The sequence below is a fragment of the Rhagoletis zephyria genome, unplaced genomic scaffold (assembly GCF_001687245.7).
Source record: "Rhagoletis zephyria isolate East Lansing unplaced genomic scaffold, Rhagoletis_zephyria_1.1 Rzeph_scaffold_05496, whole genome shotgun sequence".
Lineage (NCBI taxonomy): Eukaryota > Metazoa > Arthropoda > Insecta > Diptera > Tephritidae > Rhagoletis > Rhagoletis zephyria.
In genome coordinates, this window is record NW_016162579.1 from 3,797 (window position 1) to 15,928 (window position 12,132).

The 12,132-nt window shown below is 39.6% G+C and overlaps 1 protein-coding gene across 1 annotated transcript in view; it reads left to right on the forward strand.

The window, feature by feature from the left end:
• Positions 1 to 849: 849 nt before the first annotated feature.
• Positions 850 to 12,132, forward strand: part of LOC108372159 (homeobox protein araucan-like) — a gene marked incomplete at its 3' end in the record, with an annotated part of 37,389 nt that continues 26,106 nt past the window's right edge. Inside the window, exons 1-2 of the mRNA XM_017627810.1 lie at positions 850 to 963; positions 1,688 to 2,281. Of these exons, the coding sequence (XP_017483299.1) occupies positions 850 to 963; positions 1,688 to 2,281 (708 nt within the window). The remainder of the gene's footprint in view (positions 964 to 1,687; positions 2,282 to 12,132) is intronic.

Below are 12,132 nucleotides of genomic sequence, written 5' to 3' on the forward strand. Positions count from 1 at the left end.
AAAAACTTTCGCCTTGTGGGTAAACTTAGGCTATTTTGTCGATCACAGCCATGTGCAGTTCCACAAGTTTACTATCGAAAGAGGCAATTTACGTAATCCGATAACTACCGGCTTTTGAGCATAGTGAGGGTGGATTTCGGTTGAACTGCTTCACTTGTGGCACTACTTTTGACAATGCAGGTTGGACCGAGTTCTATAGCTACTTAGTGATTACTTATTTTTCATTGTTTTCGTCTATGATGCCTGTGATATTCCGATCTTTTGCTATCGCTGCAAAGGTTCGAGTTCCGACTCCGTGCGCTTTGTCATCGATGTTACTGAAGCTTTGTTCAATGCTTGTGGGGCTTTAACGACCTGCACCTTCCCGAACCTATTCTGTGACTAAATCTAAACTAATTGAACTCATCCATAAAATGTACTTCTGCACATGTACTAGACCCTTCTAATCCCCCTGATCGGTGAGATGACGATCGGTGCCTTGGAGTGGTTTGATAGCTTTAGGCAGTTGCGCTCTGATGAAGCTCTTGGACCAACTGCAGGTAATCAAGTTGATTCGGTGCCCATCCACAGCAATATAAACATACGCTATACGCTGGATGGTGGGCTACTGAAGACACAGGAAGCTCAGTACTTTCCCTGCAGACCCCTCGGTTTGTTGCATTTCTGTGTGGGAAACTATTCTTTGGTTTTGTCCTTCCAGGGTGCTATGATATTATTGCGTGTAAATGGGGTTGCCAACTGCTATGTGCCATAATTTAAGGCTATATGTATGTATCTTACGAGATCTGGGCGTAGCGTATACCATAGTTGGCCTTAGGAGTGGCGTAGAAAGAAAGTCAACCGACAGATATGAATCCCTATCCGAAGCATTCGGTTCGTTACTGGATTTTTGTACGGTCCCAAGCCAAGTTTATCCTCGGCACGGGCTCTAAAATAAGTGAGGTGAAAGGTTTGTGTCTTAAGGTAAGCTTGCGAAAAGCTTTTCTTAAAGTATTTATCAGAAAGTAAGCCATTGTTAGCTAATGTCTCTTGGTGCGAACTTCTTCAATATTTTGATGAACCTAATTTTGCCATTACGAACCATAGAATATTTGGTCTAATTTCCCTTCTCGATTTCATAGTTTATTCTATCAGTCAAGTAAAAAATAGAACACAGGCCTCACTGATGTTGCACTCGAAATTTCTTCCTTCCGATGAGTAGCTTCGGAATGTGTTCTAAAAGAAATTAGCCCCTTGGGCGTTGTGCCTTGAAAAGCTATTGATAAACAAACGGCAGCGTTGATCCGGATTAACTCGGACTTAATCCGGATCAACTGCAGTTAATTCCCGATTTTATTCGGATCAACGCTGCCGTCTGTGTATGCCTTTACTTAAGATACAAACGGCGATAGCTGAGCCCTTAATCTCTATTGTAAGTACATATTCTTTGAATCAAGCTCTTCATCGTTGTAGGCAATTGGTTCATCGCGATCTGTAGCTGAGTATCTCGATAGACGTTTGTAAAAAAAACATGAACAAATTACTGGGATATTCATTGAGAGGTGCGCATAAATATATACATTTGTATGTTTTTTTTGCTTATATTTTATTGCAACTACTTCTTAGTTATTTAGAAATAAATTATTTAGTTAAAAATGTAAAATATACTACTGTTTTTTATTCTCACTGACACATTTCTTTCTTTCAGTACCTCTCAGCTGGCGGTGCGCTCTCAACTCTACATCCCATATCGCAATCGCCCATTGCTGCTACAACACCCGCTCACCCGCCCGCCTCGATCAGTCCACCATCCAATGGACACGACAGCAATGTTAGTAGCACCGGTGGCGGTGATCATAATAGCGGTACATTAACACCAGATCCAGCTTCACAGCCCTCCAACCATGACAGACCTTGTGCGGCCGGTAGTAGCGGCAGCGCTAGTGGCAGCATCGACAGTGGTTCCCTCGAGCCGTATGCCACATGTCCAACGGCCGGTACAATGGCGAGCATACCACAACCGCAACAACACCCGCTTGCCTCGACTGCAGTTTGCTGTGATAATGGACGACCTGTAATGACAGATCCGATGACGGGGCAAACGGTTTGTTCGTGTCAATATGATCCAACCCGTTTGGCGTTAAGTAGTTATGCGCGTATGCAATCGGCGGCAGCAGTGGCAGCATCAGCAGCGGGTGCTCAAACGCCCACTGTCGGCGTATACGGTACTCCATATCCATCGAACGAACAGAACCCGTATCCCAGTATTAGTGTGGACAGTGGACCGTTTTACTCGAGTTTGGTAAGCTACTTGTAAAGATACATAGTTAATTTTTCTTTGTAGGTAAACAAAGTATGCTTATATGAAGAATTCCTGTAATACGCTACAAGTTAGACGCTGAGCTGTGACTGCTGTTGTTCTAGAGACCCAACACCCCGCCACTTAGGCCAACATTAGTTCTACGATCATGTAGTGTACATCCTTCTCAGTTTGTTTTTTACACCACGCCGATTCGCCCGCGAGATGTTTGCACGCCTTAAGTGTTTTCAAAGATCTGGTTGTGGCTGTGCATACAACAGTTTCCATAGAAGTTGTCCGTAGCATCCAGTATCAATCCCTTCGATTCTCTGGCATCATTGACTACAGTCCCATTCAGAGTTATGTTCCTCATACGCGGAACCAGTTATGACTATCTCACCTATATGAACCTAGCAGCAGATTCCACTGTCTGTAAGCACTTGCACTCGTTCGTCAACTATTAGGAAATGCCCCGGCTTACGGGCACCCCTTCTTTGTTTTCAATTGTACCACTCAGCCGCCTATTTCGGCTTCAGCAATTTTAGTCTAAAATAGGATAGTCAGTTGGACACTTCTGCTCTCTAATGCCTGACGGTCGTCTATATGTGAAGTGTTTTCGAGGGCTCCCCCTAGGTCGACGAATGCCTAAAGCACCGATTCTCCAATTTCGAAAGCACTCTGGACTTTATTAGTCAAACGGTTGCTGATATGAAACTTAAAGCCTTGTGATGAAGAACCGTAATCATTTGGTCTTTAAACACTTATGAATAGCTGTATTCTTTTTGTATATTTGCGCTCTTTTCCAGGCCGAGATTATGTTCATACATACATATATACCATATATGTATATAAGTTCCACGTGCACACGTATGTATGTACATATATTGACCATCGGAATACATATATATGTATGTATGTATGTATGTATGTTGGAATAAATTCACTTCCGCTCTTTTCAGATCTGCTATTTACATGCGGTTTGTTGTCTATTTCTTGCTTTATTGCATTTGTTTTTATTTTCGCTTTCGAATTTGTTTTCCATATTTGTCGTTTCGTTTATAGACATGTAAGTATTTTGTGTACATTTGTTTTTGTTACTTTGCGGGCATTTGTGGCTAATTCTGGCGCACACCATCACCCCTCAACAACAACAACAACAACAACAGACGCCTTGCTATGCCAACGCCAACGCCAACGCCATTGTCCACACAGTCACATTCTGGGGCAAATGTCTGCAGAGCCAGCGAAATGTCACTGTCATTTTGTTTGTTCGTATTTGCTTTTGTTTTTATTATGGGGTCCCTACATAGTTTGCATGTTGTTGTTGTTGTTGTTTGTTTTGCTGCGCTTTTGCTTAATATAATCGCACATTTTACTCACACTACTTGAATGTTTGTGTACACATCTCTATATATATGTATGTCAGTATGTACATATATATGTATTTATGCTGTATGTCTGCGCGGTTTATTGTTGGTGTACTTTTCTTGTTCGACTGCGGTTTGCGGATTTGCATTTCGCATTTCGCATTTTCCATTTCCACTAATTTTGCTTTGTTTGGATTTTCCTCGTTCGCTCGACTTTGCTTTGCATTAGGAATAAATAGCATTTGTTGCAAGTTGAAGGTTTATGCTTCACGGAGCTTTTATGCCATTGACGTTGTTATTACGGCTTTCATTATTACCATTATTGTTCACTGTTGTTTTTATTACACTTTTGTTTGATTGTTGTTGCATCTAAACGAGTTGTGAGTAGCGTTGCAACTTCTTTTCCTACTGTAAATACATATACCATGCAGGAAAAATCTGAACTGCAAAGCGAACTCTTTATTCAGAATTGGTTGTAACGACTTCAAATATGAACTAGTCTTACAGTAAGTTGGCTGTAGCTGGTTGAAGGGATGAAATCAGGGCACTCTTCTTATTCGTATACACTACTATTGCCGTTGTTTTTATTATCGTCATTTATAACGGAGTTATTGTTATCAGTTTCGTTACATTCATCGTTAACGTTATCGTTATTCATTATTATCGTTAATGGTATCGTTAAGTTATCATTATTATCATCGGTACCTTTATCGCTATCGGTACTATTAAAATCGATAACCTCACACACATCGTTATCGTTATCGTATTCACATTGTCAAATTTAGGTTACCAGCTTTTAAAAACTTAACACTAATTTCAAATCTTAATAGCAAAGCAAACTTTGTGTCCTTTCAAAACGAAAGATCTCGCCTCCGATCGCTTGAACTCAATCCAAAGTGACGAGAAAAACTCAGCGCTACTGGCCCCAGTGCTTCTCACTACCGCGCATGCATTCCACCTTTTTTTGCATTGCAGCAGCAAGCATTGTGTGTGTCTTCCAGCGCATTGCAGCGTTGCTCAGCTTTGACGATTATTGTTATTGTTTAGTGTAGTGTTGTGTTGCTGTTTTAATTGTTATTCTTTTGCCGGTATTATTTACACATAAAAGTCTTATGTGTATACATATTTAGTAGATACTTTTTCCGCCTCTGCTTCGGATGCGTCTGCTGCATCTGCTGTTTTTTTACGCTTCTCAGGTTTCCACTCATCGCTGAACCGCATGAAGCCGAATGAGTAGCTGAGCTTCGATGCCTATCAACTGGCTTCCACCCTCTGTTGGCACTTTTCTAACTAGTACATTTGTATGTACGTACCAATGCATAATATTTATGCATCTCGACTTGTTCACATTTTTGTATGTATGTATGTATGTATGTCTATTTGTGTGTATTGTCTTTTCTGATGGCCGTCCGTCCGTCTGTCGGGTTAATGTGCTCATGTTATGACAACAATTATTGTAAATGTCACAAATTAGTTTTGCAATTAGTTTTGCATATATTGGCGTTGTTGTTGTTGTTGTTGTTGGCTTTATTGTTAATTACGCCATTGTTTTTGTAATGTAACATGATTCCACACATTTTGTTGTGGTTTTGTTTTAAGTTTGTCTCGAGATTATTTCTTTAAGCTTGCTTATAAAATTAAACTCACATTTATACACATACGTATCTACTTATCCATACTCATTTGTATTTGTGTATCTGCGTAATCTGTAGGTAATCAACGTAACTGATTATGATTATGTGGGGCTTTCTTCAATGATCATGCGATTTTTAGCGGTTGAGCAATAGAACTTAATACTGGTACATATATATGCTTAAAGGCTTTCATTAGATTATTTGTGGACACTATGAATAATATTTACACAAATAAATGTTTTTGCTACACGACAATTTGCAGCACATTAGGCTAGGACCTATAGCGTCTTCGTTTCAACCGAAAAATTTTACCTTCTCATTGCCATCGAAGCACAAACACTAAGAACCGGGCAATGAAAAGACAAAATTTTTTGTGGAAACGAGAATGCCATTTGCTATCCGTTGTGATACCCTTAATAGGGGAGAGCGAAAAGGGACGCAGGGAGTCCGGAAGATGAAGGGAGGGTAGGGGAAGGGTAAGGAAGATTGACAACACCTATTGCTACTTGCAACATAAACGCTCCCTGGTCGGAACGAAGGTCTTCAAGCGACTGTTGTCCATCCCTAAAGTGCATAAACCTTAGCTTCGCAAAGGCAGGCCACCAGAGCTGCAGGTGTTGAGATGATTCCCCCTCATCAGCCTCCATGCAGCGTTTCCTATCCTGTGTTCCCACTGATTTTTTATCTAATCGGGTTTCCCAACACAAATAGCAATAAAAAGGCATGAAAGTCCAAGAGCTCCATCTCTGCTATCTTTAACAGGCTAACTCTAAGGTTTTGAGCCGCTCCATTTGCAGCCTCGGACATTGACACAGAGAGTAGGCCATTGCTTTTTCTTTGCCCTCATCGGGGCAGCTTCGACAGATAAAGTTCTTTGGTACTCAGTTCCATTCCACTCACTTAGACCTTACTGGTCCTCAGCGCTACTATAACTGGGTTCGAGTCGTGGAAAGCGTGACGTGCAGATGGCCTTGTGGATGCTATCACGGCAATGCATTTCTATACAAACCCCAAATTTCATCACATTGGATCCTATTTCCCACTTAGGTATCCACGCTGATATTGTTTTTTTTCGATTAAGACTGCGATTAGACTAAGCTAAGCGAAGAGGAAACCGCCAAAACGATGAGCTCTATTTCGCTGGGGTTTACACATGCTAGGGTTAAAAAATGGTAAAAGAAATGCTGAGAAAAAAAGGATTTTGTTCGAAAAATATTGATTTTGAAAAATTCTATACGATTACCAAGAAAAATGCGATTCTTCCTCATACACAACTTTAAGCGACCACTAAATATTTTTTTCATATCAAAAAAGGTATACTCCTTTTCGGTATGGAACAATTCAAGGCGAATTCATACAAGGTGATAGCCAATAGTACAAAAACAAAATATTTAGTATTTTGTTTTTGCTTTTGATGGGTGTGCTGTCAAATCAAAAAACCCGAGACGAAATACATTTAAGGCAATGAAATTAGCTGATCTAGCAAGACCAACGTGTATGAATTCGCCTTGGAACAATACTAAGGGGCGGGAGTACTAAAATTCCGACTTGACTTTTCATTAACAAAACATGCCCTCGCGTATTATATGTATATACATAATTTTTAAATAGGTGGCAACCCCACTCAAACAAAAAATAAAAACTTATCATTTCACTTGGTACCTCAGCTTTTAGTCCAGCAAACGGTGAAAATCTTATAATTTTTAAAAGCAACCCTACTTAAAAAATAATACTTTATTGAACATCTAAAAGTCGAGCCCTTTTATCTGACACCTCATATCTTGTAATCCAATGAACAGTGCGGATCTAATAATTTTTTAGACAGGTGGCAACCCTATATGAATTCAAAGTACTAAAGGTAATATTCCTATCGACACAAATTATATTTAAAAAATCTCGTATAAATCCGTTCAGTAGTTTTTTAGACTAGCGTGGTTAAAATATCTCGACTTTCCTTTATACTATGTATAGAAGCAGGTAATTTTTAAATAGGTGGCAACCCTATTAAAAAGTTAAAGCTTTTTTACATGCGAAGGTCAGACCCTTTCATTTGATATCTCATTTTATAATGCAACGAACGGCAAAAATCTTTCAACTTTTTAATAGGTGGCAACCCTACTCAGAAAAATAATACATTGTTGCAGAGATTTCTTTATTCAGACATACATCACAAATTGAACTACATATACCCATGCATACATACATATGTACATATATAGAACTAACTCACATATGTACATTAGGGTGGTCCTTAAATGTAGGGAGCACATTTTTACATCAGATTTCCTAAGCCTCAACCCCAACGTCGATGCTACTATAGTCGAAGATACCACATATAACTTTTGGTCCCCATTGGAGACGGTTAAGACGTGTCGCACAGGGGTCAAAGTTCAGATTACCCTATGATGACGTCTTAACCCTCTCCAATGGGGACCAAAATTTATATGTGATATCTGTGACAGTGGTGTTACCGATTGAAGGGGTGAGACTGAAAAAATCTTTCATTTGATTTTTTAAGGACCACCCTAATGCACATAGATATTATTACGTTTATAACTTATTTATTAACTGCGAGATATGCCGTCAGCGCCATTTGTTGCCTCACAGCGGTGCTTCATGTCACTTGGCTTTGTACCTTTTTGTACAATTTGCAATTTTAAGTGAATGACTTGCAACTAACTCACGGCAACCAAGATGGCATGCTTTACGGCTATTCATCATTGCTAAAGACCTAAAAAAAAAACATATATAAACACTAATAAATATTTATAGCAACCGTACTCGTATACGAATGCATACATACATACATACATGCCTATGCAATAGGCAGGAGTGTGAAACCAATTGAAGCGCATTGTTCTCGAGTAGTTATGTAGACTAAGTGAATCACAATTGGTCTGAGTTACCTAAATTGCTTATACTAACTTATTTGTTTGTATGTCTATACTTACCTACATATGTATGTATGTAAGATATCTAGATATGTATGTATGTGTTTGCAATAATCACTCGCCGCTTGCGAATGTGGCAATCAAAGCAAATGAGTATGTTTAAATCCAGCTGCGAACACATTCGAAATATAAAATTAAAAATTGCGCCCTGCGTAATTACGGTGTAAAAGTGATTGTTGCGCATTAGAATGTGTGGCACATCCCCATGGCGATAGTATGTGCAAATTTGTGGAAAATTGAGTGTTAAAGCAGAATGGGGCCTTATGAGGCCGTTTGCTTTGTTTTTGTTTTTGTTTGTTTTGCTTACGCCTGCAGTTGCGTTGCGTAGTGCGAGCTGTGTGTATTTATGTGTGTAAATGTTGGCAAGACGTTGTTGATAGCAATTTTTTAATTAAACTTAAAATTTGCAATTTTTTATTATTATTCACTTTTTTCCATTTACCTATGTATGTATGTATTTCTAATGGACAGCTTTGGTTTAATGTTGGCCTCTCCCTGCTCGCTGGCTTTCGTGTCGTTGTTGTTGATTGCAGCGTTGTGGTGCGTGCGTGCGTGCGAATTTTTTCATCATTAACGAATGATAGGTTTGCTTATGTATGTATGTATGTACAGTTACCATCACAACGTCATTAAAAGCAATGAATTTATTTAAAATTTATTAAGGAGATGGAAAAAAATCTTCAACAAGCTTTTGTTTTTAGTTTTTCCGAGCGCGAGTCGCATGTTGCAGTTAGAGTGCGTGTCGCTTAGCTCAACTTTTTCCTTAACTGTTTTAGTGGCATTAGCATATGCCGTTAGCTACCACGCACTCTTCTGCCAGCGAGCATCCCAATCAATGCCATCATTTCCAGCTACGCATGCAGTTGAGCGCTGGGTAATTAACGCATCCATAACAACAACACTAACTTCATAGCTGCGTGAATAATTGCAAAAACGCACATCTGCCTACATTTATTGACCGCAAAGTCACTGCCATGGCACATCAACGTCATCATTTTATCTTGCGCTGCCAACCATCGCCGCCCGCTTCAGCCGCTCAACGGAGCGTATGAGCAATCATATCTATCATTTCAGGCTGACTGGCAGCTGCTTAACTACATATCTATGTAAGTGCGCACGCAAAAAAAAAACAACACGAGTACCCTAAGCAAAAATTGATGAGCATATTTCAACGCATTTGTTGTCAGCCNTACGCAAAAAAAAAAAACAAGCGAGTACCCTAAGCAAAAATTGATGAGCATATTTCAACGCATTTGTTGTCAGCCATCCCATAAATATAAGCAAGCAATCAAGTTTTTTATAACCTCCATATTTTCTTGGCAGTGGTTATTTTATTTTTTTGCTTGCTTTTACGCCCACTTCTTGAAGCGTGAAAACGCACGTGAAATCGATTGGGGATGGCGGCGGTGCATTAGCGCTCATGTACGAGCCGCAAGATGTACTCTTCTCTTAATTAAGCGATCTAATTGTTTTGACTATACACTAAGTCGCATCGCATTGTATCAGCAAAATAAAATTCATACATATACTCGTATGTAAGTATGTCGTGTTGCGTGCGTGCGGCCCGTAAACGTTGTGCCGAGACGTGCATTCGAGTGTATGCGCATGTGCAACGCACATTCTTGGCAGCTTTTGTGTATAAGTTTGTTGTTTTATATAAATACAAACATACATACATGGCTTGCAGCTCAGATGCGTTCAATGCGCACAACGCTCATGAAGAAGAATTGCGCCTTGCTGGTAATTAGTTGGCTGCTTTTGTGTTCGTTGATAGACTTGGCTTAAATATTCGTACAGTGGCTAGGTGCTGTATTTATTAGATATTATTTACTAAGTTTCACATCACTAAATGCATTTCAAAGTAATAAACGTACGCAAGCATATGTATGTACGTATGTATGCAAGTAGCATTGTTTCGTAAGTAAGCGGCTTTGTAGTGAAATCGCGTGAATAAGCAACGTTAGCATAAATCATAAAATAAGAAGCAAATAATATATAACTAAATGATATACTATATGAAAATTCAGAAAAAAAATTCAATGAAAATATTAATTGAATGAAGTGTGCAACAAAAGTCACGACAAAAATCCGTAAATTTCCACCATAACGGGCTGCTGTCCAAAGTGGAAAAACTTTCGCACAATAATAATGCATTAAATTCAATGTTTACTTTCATTTTGCTAATTTGCAATTTAGTGGTTAATAGTAAAGGCAAAGAATTTTTTATTTTAATTTTTATTTTTTGTATTTTTGTAGCTCAATTAATGTCGGCATTCTACACAGATGCACAATGCATTTGGGGTGTAACACGTGACGCGGACCAGAAATAAAATGTTCATATTTCCAATTTTTGTAACGGGATGTATCGCCGAATCCATTATAGATCGGTTTTTCGTGAAATTTGCGAAAATGCGATCATTGAATCCGGATTTCTACGAATGTGGGTATTCAAAGTATACGCTACATTCATAGCTATTCAAATTCAATGATAGCATTTTCGTCGCTTTGTGTGCCAGCTGACGCCAATTTTAAATACATAGGCTAAATCCTTTATTACCACCAACGGATACCGCATTGCATATTTTTAGAGCTGAAATCTATTTTTTTTTTGATTCGTTGAATTATGTATGTCAATGTCGTTGTTAACCTCATACACGTGGGCCATCGTTCCATCGTCTATCTCACGCAAAATATTTCTTTCGAACCCTCGAATGATGTCACCGTTTACGCCTCGACGCCATACACACAAGAGGATACAAGGTTGACATTATTTTTGGTGTTAATACCCGTTCCACTACTTTTTCGGAATCATAACTGTTAACGGCAAGAACGTAGATCTGATGAAAAATTTGGTCGGTTAGGTTCAGCGGTTCGTATCTTTTCTGTCTCTTTGGGCAAACCGATTTTTTTTTTTGGATTTCGAACCAGGGTTTCGGTTCGGGTGCGGCTATAGAGCCCTTGCATGATCACCGTGAACCGGCATCACTCTCAAACAGGTTCCAGAAGAGTTCCTAGGTCACATCAACCTTCTCTTCAGTCGAGGCGTGGACGCAAACGAAGGAGTATTCAATATAATAGTCTAGTTAGCTTTGCTACGAATTGTGGGACGAAGCTCGCTTACCGGGTGAACAGCAGTGCTCGGCGATGAAATCTTTCTCCCACCGTACATCTCAAACTTAATTGCATCAGCCAGTCATGCGTAGGAATTTTTCTTCTTTAAGGGTCCGGACACTTCAGGTACATACCTTGTAAGTTATGGTTGGGTGGCTGCCGTGCTGCCTAGTAGCCGCTGATAGGTCGTTTAGTTGTGTTACGAGGTGTTCGCCTGGTGTTTAATTTCCGAAAAACCTAAACATCCACACAACAAATTCTGAACACTTTTTTCGCTATCTTCTAGCGGACAGCTGGGGCAAATCCTATTAGAGGCCAGTGTCCCGTTATGGTTGCTACGATTCTGAACATTTCTGTCCTTGATTTACTAAGACGATCCAAAGTCTCCGTACTTTTGTGGTAAGGCCATAGTTACCTGTGTCTAGATAGTTCCAGAAAATGTAAGGTAATTTCTCTTTGGACTATTTCAAACACCGTGCTGTCGCTTTGCCTTCCTTCAAACACCAATTCATCTACCTTCTGATTGCCTTCTATATTCCTAAGTATGTCCCAGAACCCCGACATGTGAGACGGTAGTTGTTTGAGACACTAAGCACAATTCCCTTTTGTATTCCTTAACTCGCTTAGATTTGGTAACCTTGAGAAGCTATTATCCATAGCGCCGACAGGCTGTCAGAACATAGTAAATAGTGTTGCTTTACTATTGTACCCGAATTCACCAAAATTTTACAGGCTTCAGGATGCCTACAACTTGCGCTCGGAAGACTCTTGTACCCTTTCCTAATCGTAGA